The sequence below is a fragment of the Pelophylax lessonae genome (genome assembly GCF_965119305.1).
Source record: "Pelophylax lessonae genome assembly, chromosome: 3".
NCBI lineage: Eukaryota > Metazoa > Chordata > Amphibia > Anura > Ranidae > Pelophylax > Pelophylax lessonae.
Genome location: NC_138770.1, coordinates 415,910,051 through 415,932,992, shown reverse-complemented (window position 1 = coordinate 415,932,992; position 22,942 = coordinate 415,910,051). Strand labels below are relative to the sequence as shown.

At 46.6% G+C, this 22,942-nt stretch overlaps 1 protein-coding gene across 2 annotated transcripts in view; it reads right to left on the bottom strand.

Annotated features, from left to right (window-relative positions):
* Positions 1–21,744, bottom strand: part of HSF2 (heat shock transcription factor 2) — a 64,553-nt gene extending 42,809 nt beyond the window's left edge. For both annotated transcript variants that reach the window (XM_082252117.1, XM_082252118.1), the window contains exons 1-5: positions 21,567–21,744; positions 17,703–17,811; positions 16,887–17,014; positions 15,154–15,278; positions 4,104–4,179 (exon numbers count right to left, since the gene is read on the bottom strand). In XM_082252117.1, coding sequence (XP_082108243.1) covers positions 4,104–4,179; positions 15,154–15,278; positions 16,887–17,014; positions 17,703–17,811; positions 21,567–21,659 — 531 coding nt within the window. In that variant the 5' untranslated portion in view covers positions 21,660–21,744. The remainder of the gene's footprint in view (positions 1–4,103; positions 4,180–15,153; positions 15,279–16,886; positions 17,015–17,702; positions 17,812–21,566) is intronic.
* Between the last annotated feature and the right edge of the window lie 1,198 nt (positions 21,745–22,942).

The following is a 22,942-nucleotide window of genomic DNA, read 5'->3' as shown; positions in this document are numbered from 1 at the left end:
CGTGCACTGCCCTCATGAGATCACTGAGACGATCGGGGGACAGCTGGAGAATTGACAGGAAGAACCTGTCTGCAGGTCTGATCTTGTGCCCTGAACGAATCAGTTTGTGAACCCCCTTGTCCTGAATGCCGGACAACCAGGGTTCCTGAAAAGAAAGCAGACGTCCCCCACCCCGACATCGGGGGAGGGCTTCCCTTCAGGAAGAAGTGGACTGGGCCGCCGAACCAGACTGACCGGCTTTTGGCTTAAACGACCACGGCTTCTCATGGCCACTGAAAAGTCGGAAGGGTTTACCCTTCTCCTGCGCCCCAAAGGCACAAAAGCAATTATGTTGAGTCTTGAAGGAGGGCCCCCTCACCCTTGGTGACCTGGGGCAGCAGAGTACACTTACCTCCCGTGAGCCCCTTAATCAACTCATCTAGAGTTTCCCCAAAAAGACAACCCCTCTCATAGGGGACCTCAGACACCATCTTTTTGGACGCTTGGTCAACCGACCAGCTCTGTAACCAGGTAATGCGGTGGACAGCAATCCCCACCGCCGACAACCAGGCAACCAACGGAGCCTCGTCCAAGGCCGCATCGCACAGGAACATCGCAGTGTGGATGAGCGGATCCTGCTGCGAAGCCCCTTGCACCATGTCGTGAGCGCCTGAGAGGCCATCACTGAAGCAAACACAGGTTTCAACAGAGAACCCGCCACCAGATAAATGTGGCGGGCAAGCGCTTCTACACGCCTATCTGCCGGATCCCTGAATACTAAGGAATCCTCTACTGGCAGCAAGGTGGACTCATTCAGCCTAGACACAGTGTGACCCCCTGCTTGGGGACACAATCCAACATTTGTCTACCGCCTCCAAAAACGGATAGCGGAGGGAAAAACGCTTAGGCACCAACAAGTGCTAAATGCGCCGCCACTGGCCATTCACAAGCACGTGAAATTCCTCTGGCAGGAAAAAAGCCTGACCCGACTACTGGGGTCTGCGGAACCCGAAACCGGACCGCTTACTTGACTGAGCTGGCTCATCGTCAAGATTGAGAATTTCTGTTATGATGCCAATGACAGCATCCATCGTAGCGTGTTCCCGCGCTACCGGGGAGGAAGATTCCCCCTCCTCCCCCCTCTCAGAAGCGGAGGACTGGGACCCCTCAGGGGGACCATCGTCTGTGGCAACCTATTCGGGCTCAGAGTCAGAGGACTGGGAGGGCACAGGCCGTTTTTGGAGGAGCGTGTCGACATCAGCAGATTCACCTGGGACACCAAAGTCAGTCAAGAGCAGCAGATATGGAGGTCATGGAAGAGGATTCAGGTGTATCCGAAGCCCCAACCAGGTCTGCGGGAAGTCCATTTTTGCCTTAAAATGAAAAAGGGACGCTGGCCCTTTAAAACGGCGGTTCCCGAGGACCCCCCCCGCAATCTGCACAAACAGAAAGAGCCCCCTGTGAAAACACACTAGCCACATGTAAAAAATGTTTTGGTTGAAAAAATGACCAAAGGATTAATTAACAGAAATCCCCAGCCTGTCAGCACATTTTTACACAGGAGAAAGTGTGAAGAAAAAAAAGGAAGTGACCTCACATTGCTAGAGGCCCAGTCCTCGAGCTCAGACAAAAAGGTGCCTATTGAAAGTCAATGACAAAAGTCACAGGAAAAATGGCCACTTGCCCTTACTAGGCATGTTGCCCACATCCAAGATGGTGTCCGACTGGGAGCCTATGCAGAATCCCAACATGGCTGCTGTCCTCACACAGAGCTTAGATTCTGCACACCATAAAACATGGCGGCCGCCCCGAACGGCGGCAAAATAAGTGTACAAACACATTCTGGCTAACATCAGGGACCACAGGGAGACCCCTACAGCACCCCCAGCGGGAGCAGGGAGGGAGAGCCCACAACCTTGCCAGAAGGGGGATCCAACAGAGACCACCAGCCCTGCTATCCCCTAAGAGCGGGCCCACAACCCTCCAAACGTCCCCAGGGACAAGGGGGTATTAGTACTCACCAGTCCAGAAGCGGGTACCGCTCAGATACGGGAGACCTCCCACCCTCAGTGGGGGTCCCGTCAGCCAAGGAGGGATGCTGGCAACACGCGGGCGATCCGGGTTGAGACACCCTTAGCGAAGATGCAGCTCCGCAGGCTCGTCCCCATTCGGAGAGGCACGGTTGTTGCGAGGCCTGGGCATACCAGTAACCTACGACGCTCGTTGGCAGGCTGGGACTCCATAAGGATCTATATTACCCAGTCCGAGGCCCAGCGCTGCAGTCACTTGTAGTCCTCCAGGAAAGGAATCCCTAACTAGTGATAGTGAGATAAAAAAAAAAAAACTTGTGCAAAGAAAAACACAAATTTAGAAAGAAAAAACAAAGAAAACCGAGACCCTAGGTCTCAGCAGGGAAGACCTAGCTCTACTCCTGACGCTAGGCAGCATAAAACTTGAGGTAATAGATTGGGTTCAGGATAATGGCTGAGGGATGGCCCCCTAGTGGCGTGCCGAGGTATAAAAGTTTTTTTGTATTAACCTGATAATTATCTGCCTAGCCTGCTCCTGCAGAGTTCGCCATTACCCATTAGTGAAGGCTAATACCATCGGGCGGCGACTGTCAGAGGACGCAAGAGAAAATAGGAAACAAATGATCCACATTAAGCTAAAAAAAAACCTGGGCAAAGACCCAGACCCTCAGCCATAGAGTCCAAGCCAATAATGAGAAACGAACATCTAAAAGCTGGTCCAGTTTGGGACTTTGCAGATCTAGCTTGGCCCTGCCCAGCGCTTTCTGCCCATGACATGGCCCTGGTGGAATGAGCTTAAACATCGATAGATAGTGTCATAGAGAAGGCACCATAGACTTCTGGGATACATTTATCCATAAAGTGACTGATTTATGTGACCCCCCATGCCTTTTTTTCTCTTTACATTGGAGGTAGATTTCCATTCAATACTTGTCCCACAAGCAAAACAGAAGTGAGAAAAAAAAATCCCTCTAAAAGTAGTAAGGGAATATCTGGTTGTCACCAGAATTGGTGTCCCCATTGGAATATTCCCCCCTCCATTTCTGTTCCGAGGACAACCCAAAATTTAGGATTTTTATTACATTTTTTTTTTTTTTTAATTTCAATAATGGTAAGCAGAACAAAGACAGTAAATCTCCCTAACAAGCAGCAACAAAATCCTAAATAATCCCTCATCATTGAATTGTATACAAAACAAAATCATGTTTTGCATTTACTTACAGTTGAAGTTTTAGACACACTACAGACAGCTAAATATAAATGTAACACCTCAGTGTCTTAACCACTTTACGACGGGCTCACGTAGATTTACTGCGGCACTCTGCGCCCACGAGCTTGTAGAGGGCGAGCTCGCATCGCCAGCGGCGCGCTCCCGCCCCCGCTCGTTACCTGGGGAGTCAGCTCTTGTGACTGGCAGCTCCGATGGCCGCCGGCCACTGGCGATCTCCCGCAGGAGAGGGAGAAAGACAGATGGCTGATGTAAACACAGCCGTCTGTCATTTTCCCTGAAGTAAGCACAGAGGCTATGCGATAATGCTATATAGGATTGCATGTCTCTGTGGTTACTTCACTAGCCACGCCCCCTGACAGTTAGAATCACGCCCCTAGGGACACACTTAACGCCTTCCCTGCCAGTGTCATTTTTACAGTAACAGTGCATATTTATAGCACTGATTACTGTAGTAATGTCACTGGTACCCGCAAAAGTGTCAAAAATGTCAGTCAGGGGTCCGATCTGTCCGCCACAATGTTGCAGTCCCCAAAAAAAAAAAAAAAAGACTCCAATTTCATTTGGGCACAGCGTCCCATGACCGCGCAATTGTCCGTTAAAGTCAAGCAGTGCTGAATCGCAAAATAGGGCCTGGTCTTTGAGCAGCCAAATCCTCCGGGGCTAAAGTGGTTAATATAATTTATAAAAACGTTTACCAAGATTAGATAGATTGCCACATGACTGCAGACAGTAAAGATGCCCCTACCCTCTCATGTGACTTCTGCTGGTAAAAGCCACCACAGCAGATGCAGAGAAGATTGTATATACACTTAATCCCACAAAGATTGCCTAAAGAACATTATTCTCAAATTGTAAAGCATTACCTTACGAATAACCTGCTGCTGCTGGGAGTGTTTGGAGCGCAGATCAGTTATTTCTCTCCACAAGGCTTCATTTTCTCTGCAAGAAAAAAAAAAAAAAAAAATTATATATATTATATATATATATATATATATATATATATATATATATATATATATATATATATATATATACACACACACACACACACATACATACATACATACATACATACACACACACATACACACACACATACACACACACATACACACACACATACACACACACATACACACACACATACACACACACATACACACACACATACACACACACATACACACACACATACACACACACATACACACACACATACACACACACATACACACACACACATACACACACACACATACACACACACATACACACACAAGACATTTCTGGATTCCCAAAAAAAATAATCAAACAGCACGGATGCACAAGCTTTAAAGGGATTTTAAAGGAAAACAATGTAAATATAAATGTCATGCTTACCTCCATCCTCCTCTTCCGGGGTCCCCCGCCCTGGCTCCTACGCACTGCCAAATTGCCCAATAGCAAGTGTGACAGGAAGTCAGATAAATCTGTGAGTGTTGTCACAGATGGGAGATACACTTTTGCTTGGTTTAGACAATTCACCAATTACTATAGGGTGTCGGCTGCAGAGGTAGCCAGCAGGAAGGTTTAAGGAAGTTGAAAAACCTTCAGCTATTCAGAATGAGGAAATTAAGGCCTCTATAATTTGTCCAGAGGAAGTCTATTGATTGCTGCCTCCTGACGCTGTGTGAGTAGAGGAGGACAGTCAGATGTATGCCTCCTGAAGCTCTGTGAGCATAGGAGAGGAATACCTCCTGAAGCGATGTGCGCTGAGGAGGGTAACAAGAGTGAAGACTTCTCAAGGTGAGGTCTTGGATTGTTTTCTATGTGAAGAGAAAAACAAAAGGAATGTTTTCTATGTGAAGAGAAAAAGGGACATTCTCTATAATATAAAGAAAATAAATGGACTATTGATGGTCTGCTGTAGGATCAGCAAAGTCTGCCCAACAGTAGGTTGGGGACAGACTCCTTAGGTAGGTTCCTGTGTGTGAGAAGGTAGCCGCCCACAGTGGCAAGGATTTATTTTGTGTTTTATTTTTGATGTTTTTGATGCTTGCACTTCTGTGAAGAAAATTGCAAGAATAAAACCATACAGTGTTGTTTGCAACCACTTCTCGGCTATCTCCCTGTGTAACTAACCCCCCCCCCCCCCCAAGGGGTCATCCACACCCGCCACCGAGCTAATCCCTCACACAAGGCACTACCTTTATATATTTTCTTGGAGAAATAAAATAACTGATGGAGTACACCCACCAGCAACTGTTGCACACTTACCTCCTCACCCCCCTGAAATGGCTTTGTCCATGAAAAATGTTGTTGACAGATATAGAATGAAAAGACGTTCTACTTTAACCACTTTCACACTGGGCACTTAAATCCCCTTCCTAACCAGACCAATTTTCAGCTTTCAGTGCTCTCACATTTTGAATGACAATTACTCAGTCATGCAACACTGTACCCATATGGAATTTTCGTCCTTTTTTTCACACAAACAGCTTTCTTTTGGTGGTATTTAATCATAATTGGGTTTTTTATTTTTTGTGCTATTAATGAAAAAGCCCCAAAATTCTGTAAAACAAAAAAAAAAAATGCAGTTTTCTTCGTTTCGGTTTTACAATTTTGCAAATTTAGTCATTTTTCTTCATAAATTTTAGTCAAATTCCTACTGCTACAAATCTTTAAGTCAAAATAACCCAAATAAGTATACATTTTAGTCTACAAGCTATGGTGCCAATCATTGAAAATTGATCACACCTGATGTACTGACGGCCCATCTCATTTCTTGAGACCCCAACAAGCCAGTAGAGTACAAATACCCCCTTTTTGGAAAGTAGACAGGCACTCCGTAAGAGGCATGGTGAGTTTTTGGAAGTTGTATTTTTTTCCTTCACAATTCTTTGCCTAAATTTTTTTTCCCCCCCCACAAAATGGTCATATTACCAAGTTATTTCTCACACACTGTATAGGCATACTTGCAACTACCAGGGTTCATACACATTTTTACCAATAAAATTCCATGACTTTTCCATGACTTTTCCATGACTTCACGTAAATATTCATGACCTAAAGTTTCATGAAATGTCTATGTATACACGTTAAATAAGAAGAAAATCCATGTCACACCCAGCATATTTTTACTAAAATAAATGACAATCTTTGTAGTGTACAGTACCTCTGCAGTTAGGGTTTCGTTTCTGGATACAGCGCGACTCAAAATGGTCCCTTGTTTTACAGTGGATGAGATGGAAGCACCGCTGCCGCAGCTCGGAGCGGGTGTCACTTCAGGCGCACGGGTGAAAAAGCTGATAACTCTGATGTAGGGGGGACTCTGGTGACCAGAGACCACTTTCCACAGAGTGAATGCACTAAGGAAGGGAGGGGGGGTCCTGATATAAGGAGGAACCTTTATAACAGTGCCCCCTTACATCAGGGGCCCCCCCCCCCTCAGACTGGCTGGCCAGCACTGTCACTGACCTCCTCTTAGGTGCACAATGCTCTGGTTTTATCCTGTAGTCTCCTCTCCCTAGTCCACACATGTCTGACTTCTCCTGTGATCCCCATCCCGACCGCACTCCCACTTTTGACTCCTCTCCAGACCCCCTCAGAGACTGCAAACATGATAAAAGACAAGAGATGGTCACAGATTACGGACATGATAGAAGAGATAGTTAGAGGCTGTGGACATGGTACAGGAGATTTTCAAAGGCTGCGGACATGGTACAGGAGGTGGTCAGAGGCTGCGGACATGGTACAGGAGGTGGTCAGAGGCTGTGGACATGGTACAGGAGGTGGTCAGAGGCTGTGGACATGGTACAGGAGGTGGTCAGAAGCTGTGGACATGGTACAGGAGGTGGTCAGAAGCTGTGGACATGGTACAGGAGGTGGTCAGAAGCTGTGGACATGGTACAGGAGGTGGTCAAAGGCTGTGGACATGGTAGAAGAGATGGTCAGAGACTGCGGACATGATACAGGGGATGGTCAGAGACTGCGGACATGGTAGAAGAGATGGTCAGAGACTGCGGACATGGTAGAAGAAATGGTCAGACTGCAGACATGGTACAGGAGATGGTCAGAGACTGCGGACATGGTACAGGAGATGGTCAGAGATTGCGGACATGGTAGAAGAGATGGTCAGAGACTGCGGACATGGTAGAAGAGATGGTCAGAGACTGCGGACATGGTAGAAGAAATGGTCAGAGACTGCAGACATGGTACAGGGGATGGTCAGAGACTGCGGACATAATACAGGGGATGGTCAGAGACTGCGGACATGGTAGAAGAGATGGTCAGAGACTGCGGACATGGTACAGGGGATAGTCAGAGACTGCGGACATGGTACAGGAGATGGTCAGAGACTGCGGACATAATACAGGGGATGGTCAGAGACTGCGGACATGGTAGAAGAGATGGTCAGAGACTGCGGACATGGTACAGGGGATGGTCAGAGACTGCGGACATGGTACAGGAGATGGTCAGAGACTGCGGACATAATACAGGGGATGGTCAGAGACTGCGGACATGGTAGAAGAGATGGTCAGAGACTGCGGACATGGTAGAAGAGATGGTCAGAGACTGCGGACATGGTACAGGGGATAGTCAGAGACTGCGGACATGGTACAGGAGATGGTCAGAGACTGCGGACATGGTAGAAGATAGAAGAGAATGAGGGGGGGCCGGAGAGCACAGGGAAAGCAGAGAGCACTGGAGGAGCTGAAGGGCATGGGGGGGGGGGGGAATAGACAGAATTAAGGGGGGGTTTGGAAAGCATTGCAGGGGGGTTGGAAGGCGCAGGGGAGTGGAGAGCAATGGGGGGGGGCAGGCAGGGAAAACGGGGATGATTGAGAGCACAGGGGGAGGGAGGAAAAGAAAATCACTGAGGGGGAGCCAGACTAAGAGCACGGAGGGGGCTAAGAGCAGGGGGGAGGTAAAGAGCACTGGGGGGGCTCAAAAAAAGCACTGGGGGGGGCTAAAAAAGCACTGAGGGGGGGCCAGCAAAGGAAGTTGTATAGGAGGGGGATGGGGCAGCTGCATATAGAGGAATTGAACTTTCCATATTCCTAGTGCAGCTTCTAAGAGGAGGAGTAACAACACTCAGCGACATGAGGAATATGAAAGTTCAATTCCTCTCTATGCAGCTGTACCATCCCATCCCCCTCCTATCCAGCACACGAGACTCCTCACTGACCTTCCTTCTGCAGCTGCCTTCTTCACACAGAGATGCGGCATGGACACCGGCCTGACACCCCGCAGTGACCGCGGCCCCCCCGCCCGCCCTGCCCGATGGACACCAGCCTGACACCCCGCAGTGATCGCGGCCCCCCCCCCCCACCCGCCCTGCCCGATGGACACCAGCCTGACACCCGCCAGTGATCGCGGCCCCCCCCCGCCCGCCCTGCCCGATGGACACCAGCCTGACACCCGCCAGTGATCGCGGCCCCCCCCCCGCCCGCCCTGCCCGATGGACACCAGCCTGACACCCGCCAGTGATCGCGGCCCCCCCCGCCCGCCCTGCCCGATGGACACCAGCCTGACACCCCGCAGTGATCGCGGCCTCCCCGCCCCGCAGCTACTTCCCTCAGAGCGGGACAGTAAATGCACAGTTTCTCTGTTTCAGTTTCAGCAGATCAATCCGCCGCAGAGTTCCTAGCCTGTCACGGTCTATTCATATTGAAGAGACCAGTGATCAGGCTTCAGCTGTGCGCTGCGGCAGATTAATCCGCCAAACCCGAAACAGAGAAAATAGTCCATTTACTGTCCCCCGCTCCCACAGAATACAGGGGGCCCAGAGACAAAAATAAATAGTGTCAAAACACTTTTCCATGACTTTTCCAAAACTTAGTAATTTTGCCCATTTTCCAGGACTTTTCCAGGCCTGGAAAGTGTCATGTCAAAATCCCATGACTTTTCCAGGATTTTCATGACCGTACGAACCCTGAACTACACCCCAAAATACATTCCGCTACTCCTCCTGAGTATAGCGATACCACATGCGTGACACTTCTCTACAGCCTAGCCACTTACAGAGGCCCAACATGCAGGGAGCACTGTCATTTCCTGACTTCCATTACAATTTTGTGATGCACTGACGAGGCACGGATGACCACTGACGGGGCACAAATGTGGCACGGATGGGCATAATTTTGGTATGGAGGAGGCAGAGGATGGCTGCAGCTTCTCTACTCTTCACACGCTGTACCAATCGTTGTGTACAGTGTGCAAGGAGAGGAGAGAAATTAAACTGGACATGCGCCGGTTTGTTTACAAGATCACATACTAAAGGGCTGCCATCATTGGCCCTTTACCACGATCCGTGATGCGCCGCATCACCCAAGACCTGGCGAGCACAGACACTTCTATGTGTGCGCCCCAGGGGGCATGCGGGAAGCGCGATTCTGGAGGACGTCATTATACGCCCTCCCAGAATAAGCCGACCGCGCTGTAGACGTCATTCGGCTATGGCCCAGACGGCAAGTGGTTAAGCCTCAGCACATGCTGTACAAGTTAGGAGAACACTAACCAAGTATACTTGGATTTTGCAAGCGTTTGACAGTTCCCCACACATGGCTAATGTGTAAGGTAAAGTCTACTGGCTTAGAAAAGTTTGTAAATGCATAGCGAACTGGCTAAAAGATAGAATTCAGAGAGCAGTGGTTAACGATTCTTACTCTGAAGTTAATCAGTGGCTAATCAGTGGTGTACCCCAAGGTTCAGTGTTGGGACCTTTACTTTTAACATATTTATAAATGATATAGGGTCTGGGATTAAAAGTATCATTTCAGTCTTAAATGTAGAAAAAATCCCAAACGGGATTAGCAATCGGGGAAAGGGACATTACGATGCCAGAGAGATAATAGGAAGTGCTGATTCACAGATGTATAAAAATTATATTTTATTGGTACAAGATAAAAAAAAAAAAAAAAAAAAATCTATATACTGCAATAGCACCAAAGAATCCTCATATTAGTACAAAAATACAAATACAAACAATAGCAAATGGTTCAAAAAAAATAAATCACTTAATGTACAGCATAGCATATGGACTCCAAAATCCCAATATTTTTATACCAATATGATGATTCTATGATGCTATTGCAGCATATAGATTTTTTTAATTTGTACCAATAAAATATAATCATCATCTTTTTATACATCTTTAAATCAGCACTTCCTATTATATTTCTCTGTTATATTGCTAATCCAGTTTGGGATTTTTTCTACATTTAACCCTTTGGGATAGATACCACATTTTGTTAATACAGAGTGAAACTGAGCATTTCTTTCTTACCATTTCAGTCTTTACAGATGACACCAAGCTATGCAGTAGAATAACGTCCTTACAGGATGTCTCCAACTTACAAGCAGACCTCAATGCACGGTTTCATGTGTCAAATGAGGTTTAATGTTGATAAATGTAAAGTTATGCACTTGGGGGCTAAGAATATGCACGCATCATACTTAAAAAAGGGGGAGAGGGTCATTTTATCCCTGTACAAATCTTTAGTAACACCTCATCTGAGATTATGGGATTATTAAAGGATATGGGGGGACTGGAGAAAGTGCAGATAAGGGCAACCAAACTGATAAGCGGCATGGAGGAGCTCCGCTATAAAGGATAGATATAGGGGAACTGAATTTATTCTCGTGAGAAGAGGAGATAAAGGGGGGATATTATCAACATGAATAAATACATAAGGGGTCCATATAGTGAACTTGATTTTGAATTATTTACTTTAAGGTCATCACAGAGGACAAGGGGGGCACTCTACACCTAGATGAAAAAAAATTGGATTTTTGTCTTACCGTAAAATCCATTTCTCTGATGTTCATTGCAGGACACAGCTCTTCATCTTCATGACCCTAGGATTATACTGCTCCCTACAGGAGTAGGACACTAAGCAGAGAACTAGCTTGAACATGCCTATGGGGCAGTCCCGGGGGGAGGTATACTCCCACTACCTGCTATAGGTATTCAGTTTTGTTACAAGCAGTGTCCGAAAAAAAAACCAACTCCATAGAAGGGTGGGTGTGTGTCCGCCAATGAACATGAGAAATGGATTTTATGGTAAGACAAAAATCCAATTTTCTCTTTTGTTCATAGACGGACACAGTTCTTCATCTTCTTGACTGTAGGGATGTCCCAAAGCAGTGTCAAACATGAGGGGTGGGAACAGCAGAAAAAACAAACTTCCCTAAGGCTAAACATAGCCAACCAGGTAACTTGGAGCACCAACTGACAACAACTGGAGCTCACCAAGAAAGGTAAAAAAAAAAAAAAACACCACACCTCAAAGAGGACAAGTCCTCTAATAATGGCTCATTTCCACTGAGTTTTCTGGTACGGTTCGGTACGTCATGCTTTTTATGCCGTTTCCATTATGAATGGTACCCCAATTCCGAACCGTACCATTTTTTTGGTACCCTTTCGTTGGGGTACCAAGCACATTAGATTAACTTTATTTAACTTTACTTTAATTAACTTTGATTGGTTGACAGAGAATCGTCTATCACAGCTTTCCTGCTACACCACGCCTATCATGAAAGGGTACTATTGGCAGTGGAAACGCAATGTGTACCGTTCCGAACCGTACCGTACTGAACCGAACCACTCAGTGGAAACGAGGCATAAACAGCAAGCCTGAAAACTTTTGCAGCCAAAAGAAGCATATGCAGATGCCAACACATCCGCTTTAAAAAAAAACTTTGTGGATGTGTGTAAAGACAACCAGGTAGCAGCCTGCATGACGAAAGGCCCAGGAGGCACCAACCCCTCGAGTAGATTGTACCTTGACAGGGAAAAAGGTAGTACCTGACCCTAAAAGAATAAGACTGAACCACAGTCTGTCTGATCCATCTGGAAAAGGTCGCAGCAGAAGCAGCCAGCCCCTTGCAAGGTCCATCTGTGAGGACAAATAGTGAGTCTGATTTCCTAAAAGCTGCCAGATACACCCTTATCACACCCTTATCACCTGAACCACATCCAGGGAGTGCAACGGAACTTCCTTAGGATGCTTAGGCTTGGGACACAGGGAGAGCAACACAATGTCTGCATTCAGATGAAATTCAGACAACCTTTGGTAGGACCGATGGACATGGTCGCAGAACCACCTTATCCCTGTGAACCACCAGGTAAGGTGAATGACAAGGCAACGCCGCCAGTGCAAACACGCTGCGCGCCAAAAGTAATGGCCACATAAAAAGGCCCCCTTAAGCAGGAGATTCTCCTGAATACTTTCAAAGGATACATACTCAGGAAGGATGTGCTGGAACTGGAGAGAGTCCAGAGAAGGGCAACAAAAATAATTAGGGGAATGGAGGGCATCGGCTATGAGGAAAGACTACAAGCACTGAACTTATTCTCTTTGGAGAAGAGACGATTGAGGGGGGATATGATATCAATGTACAAATACTGTACTGGTGAGGACCCTAGCATAAAGAACTAACTTTTCAGAGAAAGGGAATACAATAAGACACGTGGCCACTCACTAAAATGTGAGGAAAAACGGTTTAAGCTTAAAATACGTAAGGGGTTCTTTACTGTCAGAGCAGTAAGGATGTGGAATTCTCTTCCACAAGCAGTTGTATCAGCAGGGAGCATTGATCGTTTCAAAAAACTATTATATGGGCACCTTAAAGACCACAACATACAGGGGTATACAATGTACGGTTAACAGCAAACAAACACACATCATAGGTTAAACTGGATGGACTGATGTCTTTTTTCATCCTCACAAAACTATGTGAAAAAAGGGAGGCTTCTGGAGGACTGACAACACCAAATTGAGGTCCCACGGCGGCAAGGGAGACCGCACTAGAGGAACCAGGTGTCCCAAGCCCTAGAGAAAAGTTCGCACCAATTTGTGTGTGTGGCCAATGGGCATTGAAAGAAAACCGCCACGGCCGAGACCTGGCCCTTGATGGTACTCAGTAGGGCTGCACGATATTGGGGAAAAAAGTACATTGCGATATTTCTCCCAGACAGTCTCCGGAGGAGGGATCAGTGAGCAGAGCTCAGCTTTCTGCCAGGGGATCCGCCACACTTGTAGAACTTCTCCCGCCCGGACAGCCCGAGCCTTGTGTCGGAGCCGGAGTGTAGAGGAAGCGGGCTGAGTGAAGTGTCGGTAGCAGCCTTTGTCACGCGGTGCTCCTCCTCCATGCTCCGGATGTCTCTCCCCCCTCTCCTGCTGCTTTGCACTGTAGCCTCTCTGCCGCCATGCAATCCGCCCCGCACTCCAGCCCTCCCAACTCTGCCTCTTAGTCAACAGCCGACCATTACTCCGCCCTGCTCCGCCCATTGTCTCTCCATTGAATCTATTTACAAAACATTACAGCCTGATCCCGCCCCCGATGCAGGAAGGAGAGACAATGGGCGGAGTAATGGTCGGCTGGATACTAGAGGCAGAGCTGGGAGGGAAGTGTGGGACGGATGTAATCACTGTGAGTCCTCCTCCTCCCCCCGAGTCCCGACTTCTCCCTGCCTAATCCCTGAATATCGTGTCTTCGGGGATATGAATATCGCCCATGCCTGCAGAACGATAGTCGATATCACATTGACTATCGTTCAGCCCTAGTACTCAGGGCCAGGTGATGCACAACCCCTCGGAGGAAAGCCAAGATCCAAGCCACCAAAAAGGAGGGAGGGTGAACTTGGGGGGGGGATTCACACCACGCAACGTACGTCTTCCATGTACTGTGGTAAATTTTCCTAGAAGTGGATTTTCTAGCTTTTAACAGCGTAGGAATCACCAAATCAGACAACCCTCTGTCCTTCAGCACCTGGCTTTCGACAGCCAAGCCGTCAAAGTCAGCGACTGTAAAGCTGGATGGAAGATTGGCCCTTGGGACAGCAGATCTTCCCTGAGAGGGAGTCTCCAAGGAGCACTGGTGACCAGCCGTACCAGATCGGCGTACCAAGACTATCAAGGCCAGTCTGGATCCATTAGGATGACTGGAATCCCTTCTGCCTTGATCCTGCGTAGTAGTCTTGGCAGAAGCTGGAGAGGAGGAAGCCGTAATTCAGACGATACTGAGCCACTAAAGCATCTGTAGCGACGGCTAGAGGATCCGGAGACCATGCCACAAACCTTTGAACCTTCCTGTTGAGGCAAGAGGCCAACAGATTCACCTCTGGGGTACAAAAACATGTCCATCAGCAATGCTCTTAACATAAAATGTGCCCATTATAGTGCCCCTGAACATAAAATGTGCCCATCAGTCTGCACTCTATAAAATATTCCCATCATTAATCTCCATTAAAATGTGCCCCACATACCTTTGGGGCAGGAGTCAGCAAGCTGCAGGGGGCAGAAAATGTGAGATCTACATCCCAAGGTGTGAGAGCCAGCAGCCACGAGCAGCAGGGGGGTGAGGCACTCACGTGATGTCACGCCCCAACTGAGAGTCGGGATCTGCAGTCAGGATCGAGCATGCGACGTCACACCCCAACTCGCGGCCTGGCGCAGTGGTTTTGCACAGAGCAGCCCTGAACCTCTTCTCAGGTCCCTCTTCGACGCTCCTGGCCCCTCCCTCCTGTGGAGCACCCCCACAGCAAACTGCTTGCCATGGGGGCACTGTCCATTCAGGCACGGAGCCTCGACTCGACCCTGTCGCTCTCCTTATTGGCTCACTGACATTGACAGCAGCGGGAGCCAATGGCGCTGTATCTCAGCCAATCAGGAGAAAGTGTCCCAGACAGCCGAGTCACTCATACAACACCGCTGGATCGAGATTGGCTCAGGAAATTATAAAGGGGGCTGCTGCACACAGGTTTTTTTTTATCTTCATGCATAGAATGAAGATAAAGGGGAAGAAGAACACATTGTTTCTCCTATTAGATCTGAAGACAATTGCAAATTAAGATGAGCAGCATATGTACAATTTTCTATATACAGTTTAGACTTGGTAATGCTGCCTAAATATTATGAAGATGCATACCTCTTCAATGTGAACAGTCGCGAATCAATAGTGTCTTGTTTCATCTGAACTTTTTGAGCACTATTCAAAATTTTAGATATATCTTCCTGTCTCACTTTAGTTTCTTCGGGTCTTGTGGAGGATACCTGGCAAAAAAAAAAAAAAAAAAAAAAAAAAAAAAAAAAAAAAACATACATGATCAAAATTATACAAGAAACAAGCAACCAAACCCATATGCTTATTAAAAAGTTTTGTGCAATCTTAAGATTGTTTCTAGCGCATTTGTATAAGTAATAGATATATAAACTAAGCAATAACTAGTAGTAGGGTTGCACCAATACTGAGTATTTTCACAAGTACTGTGCAAAGAATCTAATGCAATTTAAACAGGAATGCAGTGCGATTCCTGTCCGAATTGCATGCAGTTTCCCCCTCCCCCCGTGTGAATCCAGGCTTGTCAAATATTTCAGCCTCGGTTCACAAACACGTAGTGGGAACTCACATGCGATTCAGAAAGGAATCTGAACGCATTCCTGTTCAAATTGCCTGCAATATTTGCAGTGCAATTTCACTCCATTCCTTTTGCATGGGCTCAAATCACACCACAAAATTATCGGTACTGGCGAGTCCTTGACAAAAAGTATCAGTACCTGCCCATAAACATTTGGTTTCGCTGCAACCCTAAATTAGTAGGGACCACTAATTACTCATCGTACCCAAGCAATATTTCTCTGCCAATGCCCCTAACGTTGCAGAAGACCCTACTGAAAGAGCAGCTTTCTAAAGGCCAGTATTTGCATAAAATTCGACAGCATCCCCAAATTCTCTTTATTTGTGGGGAAATTAAATTACAGCTTAAAGCTGAACTCCAGAAAAAGACTTTCTGGACGACATTTGCCATGTACGATTTACATTGTAGTTACCTGTAAAATACTTTTCTAATAATTGTATTACAACTTTTCAATAATTTTTCACAAAGCGTTACGCCCAGGATGAATTAAACTAAAAGCTCTCCCAATGGGACACCATCTACACATGGACAGTCATCAGAGGAGGCAAACATTTTTTTTTTTTTTGTATAACAAATGTGCAAAATATATTTTTTAACCCAGAAGTTAACTTTAAGATTTATTTCCTATTAACAACATTTGAATTCAATTATTAGAAGTCCCCAACCAACAGTACTCATGCCTAGAGAAGAACTGCTCGGGCACAGAGTCCTTTATAAAAAAGATGGAGGCAGGCCTACACACTTTATAGCGATGATATAGAATTAGCAGCAGGGAAAGGTTAAAGTGGTTTTTAAGTCTAAAGACTCAAGGTTTTACCCCCACATCTATCTCAATCCAGTGAATTGCACAAGAGCAGTGGCTCTCCCGAGTCTTTTCATCCTCAGTGGCTAAAGACAGCAGCCATTGGCTCCTGCTACTGTCAATCACAGCCATGAGGCAAAGAGAGCAGGGCCGTACTGAACTCAGTGTGTGTAAATGGACACACAGTAGTTTCTTGGGAGCCCCCCATAGCACTAGGCAGGACAGAGGACCCAGAAGCGCCAGTGGGAGACCTGGGAAGAAGAAGATCAGGGCTGCTCTGCGCAAAACCACTGCACAGAGCCGGCAAGTATGACAATGTTTGATACTTATATTTAAAAAAATAAAAAATCTGCCTTTAATATCACTTACATTTTGCTGATCGTATGGAGTCTGAAAGGTTTTAATAAAACAGATTTACTTTAAAACAAGCATTCCCATTACCTTTCTTTTGATGTTCTCTAATAGCTCGTCTTGCCCTTGAATGAAGTATGGATGCTGAAATTCCACTGGTCCATCCCTCTCCTGCTTCACAATTCCAGAGTCAACATGGACCACTTTTCTGAAACCATCTAAAAAGTAGAACAAAACTTCCGCAGTTAGACACTGTAGTATCAGCCAAGCTCCTAAAAATCTCAGTTATTATAAAATCAATGTAACATAACCTCTCTCTATGCATCTGCTAAACTAAACTGGTCACCAGTACTACAAATGTGTGTGTTTAGGGCAAGTCAAAAGGGGGGAAAAAAAAAAAACCACTCTCGGCGCTTGCAAGAAGGTGAATGCATGGCCACTGGTGTTCGCTGGAAGGAACAGTTCCAACTCACTTAACCTGGAGCATCCCACTGTCTACTTTTGTTAGAACTTTATTTCCTAATCACATTCAATGAAACAGCATTGCAATCTGGTAGTTTGCATTGCAACATGTTGCACTGAAAAAAAATAAAATAAAAAATGCTGACTCTGCATTGGGACTGCGCTGTACAAACCACACACAAAGTCACATCACTTAGGAGGAGGGGCTCATAATTTTCATGTAGCATGGGGGGGGGGGAAAGGTAAGAATCTACTACTTTATGCATCTTTCTAGTACTGATGTTATTCAATTTGCATCCATTAGGTTGAAGTTTCCTTTAATGAACAATTGCAACTTACAATAGCAACAAAAAGATGTACAAAATATTACCTGGTCTCAAATAAACACAATATGAATTTTATAAGACGTTTGATACATGCATACCAGTCTATAACTGTGCTTACACATGTTTAGTTGCCTCACAAAGCTGGCCATGTTATTGTGCTTGAAGTACTTGGGCAGGATCTCCTTTGCAAATCGTTGTTCATCAAGGACCAAGAAACTCTGACCATTCTAAATAAATAAAATTAATACGTTAACAAAAACGGCAGAAAAAGTAAGTTTTGAGGCACATTATGCAAATTTACTAATGCTGGCCCCCTGGATTAATGTAAATAAAAGGCAGGTCACCCAAATACGGTAAAGGATAAGTCCAGGCAAAACCTAACTAACTCTCAACCTGCTCTCTGCCACATTCTAACCCCCCCCCCCCGCCAAAAAAAAAAAAAAGCTGTACCTTTACCGCACCCAATCTGGTCTCCAGCGGCAGAAGATTTGTGCAGGAGAGGACCGACAGTGGCTGTGAAACGAATGGGAAGTGACGTCAGCCATAGGCTTACTATGGGGCTTCCGTGTTGTCAAATGCCTCTCCTGCACCCGCCTCCACGCTGAAGCCGCCACTGACAGCTCAGCATAGGACCGGATCAGCTGAAAAATAGGCAAGTACAGTGATTTTTGCTTTACAGGGTTAGCTAGATTAGGTTTAGAATGTAGACAGAGCAGGTTTAGCATTAGATGGGTTTTGCCGGGACTTTAAACACTTTTCAGTCACCACATATGTTTAACGAAACATGGACTTGTTCTCACCTTCTCACTGGGGGTTGATTTACTAAAATTGGAGAGTGCAATATCTGGTGCAGCTGTGCTTGATAGCCAATCAGCTTCCAGGTTCTTTTATTGTCAAAGCTTAAGGCTGGCCATACACTATACAATTTTCTTATTCAATTTACCTTAGATTTACCTTAAACTATGTAGTGCAAGGGCCTGCCTGACTGCATACAAATTGAAAGTGTCTATGTTTGACCCTATATTACATGGTTTTGGTAAATCTAAAGGAAAGTTGAACAAGAAAATTGTATAGTGTATGGCCAGCCTAAGTCCCGGTTCACACTGGGGTAACTTGTCAGGCGACTTAGCCGCCTGACAAGTCGCGCTCCATTCTGTGCAATGGAACCGTTCTAATCTGAGCAACTCAAGTCGCTCCGACTTAGAAAAAGGTTCCCGCACTACTTTGGGGGCGACTTGCATTGACTTCTATTAGAGAAGTCGTTTGCAAGCCCCACTGAAGTCGTGCTGCACCAGGCGGCTTCAGACTGGGGTGACTTTGAAGCCGCCCCAGTGTGAACCCAGCCTAACTGAACAAGCTGAAGTTAGAAGCTGATTAGCTACCATGCACAGCTGCACCAGATTTTGAAATCTCCAGTTTTAGTAAACCAACCCCAGTGGCTTTAATATTTCCAGATCCATTTGAACATATTAACCACCTCAATACAGGGCACTTAAACCCCCTTCCTTCCCAGACCAATTTTCAGCTTTTAGCGCTGTTGCAATTTGAATGACAATTGCGCGGTCATGCAACGCTGTACCTAAACCAAATTTGTGTCATTTTTTCCCCACAAATAGAGCTTTCTTTTGGTGGTATTTGATCACCGTCAGGTTTTTTCTTTTTTGGTGCACAAATAAAAAAAGACTGAAAAGTTTGAAAAAAAAAAAAAAGTTTTTTTGTTTAGGTTATAAAATTTTGTAAATAGATATGTTTTTTCCTGCACTGATGAGCACTGATGATGCCGCACTGATGAGGAGACACTGATGGGGTGGCACTGATATGCAGCACTGATGGGCACTGATAGGTAGCACTGATATGCAGCACTGATGGGCACTGATATGTGGCACTGATAGATAGCACTGATATGCAGCATTGGTGGGCACTGATAGGCAGCGCTGATGGGCAGTGATAGGCAGCACTGATGGGCACTGATTGGCGGCACTGATGGGCACTGATAGTGGCACTGTTGGGCGGCAATGATCGGCACTGATGGGTGGCACTGATCGGCACTGATGGGGGGCACTGATCGGCACTGATAGGCAGCACTGGTGGACAATAATGGGCACTGGTGGGCGGCGCTGATAGATGGCAATAATGGCACTGGTGGGCAGCACTGATAGATGCCATTGGTGGGCAACACTGATAGGGAGGGCACTGGGGGGCTCTCTGAGCCCTGCTTGCCATCCCTGGTGGCCATAGTGGGCATCCCTGGTGGTCATGGGTGGGCATCCCTGGTGGCTTAGTGGCACCCCTCCCCCTCCCCAGGGCTGCACTGGTAATCAATGTTCTGATTACCAGCACAGACCCCCCCTGTGATCAGTGAGTAATTAGAAATACTCACTGATCACCCCCGCAGCAGCACAGATCCTCTGATCTTCTCCTCACTGACATGATCTGTCAGGAGGAGAAGAGATCGAAGCCGTTACAACGGCTCTATTTACATTACACGACGGCTGTGATTGGACACAGCCGTCATGTGATCAGGAGGGCCAATCACAGGGCCCTCCTGCCGAATGATGTCGCTCTGTGTCCGAGGGACACAGGCACATCGAGATCGCGCCGCTGCGCGTGCCCGCGGCGGCGCGATCTCTCTCCTTCTGAAGGACGTTCCGGAACGTCCATTCAGAAGGACGAGACTCCCGCCCGGCCGTATATGTACTATGGCCGGGTGGGAGGTAGTTAAAAGACCACTGAGGCCCCAGAGTGGTGGGAGTTCCTCCAATCTCTTGAAGTCCTACGCATACGTAGGCATGCAGCTGGAAATCAATCAGAAAACATTCATGTTGTGTGCCTTTTACAGTATGTTCCACTGTGATGTGGTTTACATGTGTTTATGTAAAAGCAATAACTTCTGTGCAATAGACAAAGTTCAAAATTTTCCTTATAACCGTACATTGCAACAAGATTTGGGACATTTTTGAAGACAGTGTATTTTTGATGCCTTTAGATTGTGGCTGTGTTAAATAGGGTTTTAACAAACTCCATGATTAAATATTTTCCTTCAGGTGCTCCAGTTTCCTCCCACAATCCAAAAACAAAAAAAAAGGTGAAAAACAGGCCTAACATAACCCCCAAATCTGGGATAAACGAAAGTCCTCCCTTGCAGTCAGGCTGCACCCACACTACAAGGATTAACTGTTGAGATTTGTCTAGGTTAGGAAATGGGAAAGCACTTTTACTAACCTATCAATAGGTCAGAATAGCACTGACCGGGGAATTGAGCAATTCTCTTTCCTTACACCCGTGGTGGAAGGAAAGAAATATAGTAATCTATGGTCTGCTTAAAGGATAGGTTTATGCTATAAAACACAATCAAATGGTGCAGGTCGTCGGTGGCACGCGCCCAGACTCGGAAGAGGAAAAAAGAAATAAATCACGTATAGGTATGTGATTTTGCTGCCACAGTATATGCACATGGGACGGTCCTTGAGTAGTTAAGCAGAATTAATGCCTTCTATCCTTTACAGGCAAGGAAGCTGCCATCTTAGCCTCTGTCTGATCTACAGTTGCCATGGTGCTGCACATGTGATCGGCCAGGACACCAGCTATTGGATGATCTGACCATACTATTGAGAGCCAACATGTGCACACTAGTACATGTAAGAGTGAACAATTAAATCAATGGGATTAGTTGTGCTTTAGGACGGCTGGGTGTCATCTCGTATCTCCATAGTCTAGAAGGCAGGATGAGGGGACTCCAAAGGAACAGAAGTGCCCACTGACAGAGAAGTAGGAGAGTTGAGCTCTAGAATGAATACATGTTCGTATCTATAACCCTAAGACTAACTCCCACCTAACCATGAGGAAAGGAGGCGAGCCCAGGAAGGCACGGCAGCATGTGAACAGGGCTCAGTTGGTAGTGGGTGGCATCATGTCTGCACCTGGGCCGCTGCCACAAGATGGAAGCCGTGCCTATATGCACACAGAGCAGAAGAGCGGTTACCTGACTCCATGTGATAAACTCGTTCGTGTCCGAGTCCTCCACCAACGTCCACAGTTTGCTCAGGAACGCCGGTACGTTAGAATTCTGCTTCATTGTCCCGAGCCAATACAAAGTACGAGTCGGCCGCACTGAGCTTAGACTGAGCTTATGCGCATGCGCCAACCGGACACCTCACCTACGCCTCCACCACACCACGCCCCTCCTGAGCCTGACGCTGCAGCGTCGTACTGGACGAGGAGACGGGACTGGGGCTCCTCCTTACATAACGGGTCCAACCTCACGTGCGGGCACAGGTGGAGGTGGGCGTGTGCTGGAAGTCTGCCAGAGATGATTGGACGGTGGGGTTGATGCCGAGTAGGTCGCTGACCAGTTGTATGGCTCAGAGACAGGGGACGTTTAGCCTTCCTCCAGCCAGTAGCTGAAGGCCTTACATGTCGCGGTGGACCCAGCGGCGGTTTATAGCCTATTTTTAGCGGCTGTGAAGGCGGGACGTATAGTACAATGTATGCAGCAATTGAACTAGGAGGCTTCTATAGTCAAGTGTTTATTTCTTCCAATGAAATTATGTTACTATGTATATAATTTTGATGATTAAATAAAGTTTTATAAAAAAAAAAAAAGTATCGTCATGGTGATTTTCATTTTTTTTTATAACAAACTTCATTATAGGCTTAAAGCGGAGTTCCGGCCTCAAAATCTATTTTGGGCCATCCGCTTGCTGAGGGTCACCTGAAAAAGAAATGGATGCTCCCAAATTTTTTTTTTGTTCACTTACCTTGTTTTTGAAGAAAATATACTCACCTTCCTTCCACTTCCTCCCTCTGCAGCCACGGCCCGCACCGTCACTTCCGGTGTAACGTTAAAAAAACCATACCTCGTGAGAATTCCATACCTCGTCACTTCCGGTGCACATACGTCATGGAACAGCTGAGCAGGTTACCATTGCGCATGCTCAGAGGTCCGGAGGGTAGGGAATTTTCACGGGGTAGTGTGTTGTAACGTTACACCGCATCAGCTGTTGCCGCGGTTACATTAAAACATCTCGGCTGCAACATGAAATCATCTCCGCTCCTACCCCTGTCACTTCCCTGATCTCGGCTACTAAATTTTAAAGCGGTGGGTCTATGAAAATATAAATCACGGAGCCGAGATCGCCGTCATTTATATTTTCATAGACCTGCCGCTTTTACATTTAGTAGCCGAGATCAGGGAAGTGACAGAGGTAGGAGCGGAGATGATTTCATGTTGCAGCCGAGATGTTTTAATGTAACCGCGGCAACAGCTGATGCGGTGTAACGTTACAACACACTACCCCGTGAAAATTCCCTACCCTCCGGACCTCTGAGCATGCGCAATGGTAACCTGCTCAGCTGTTC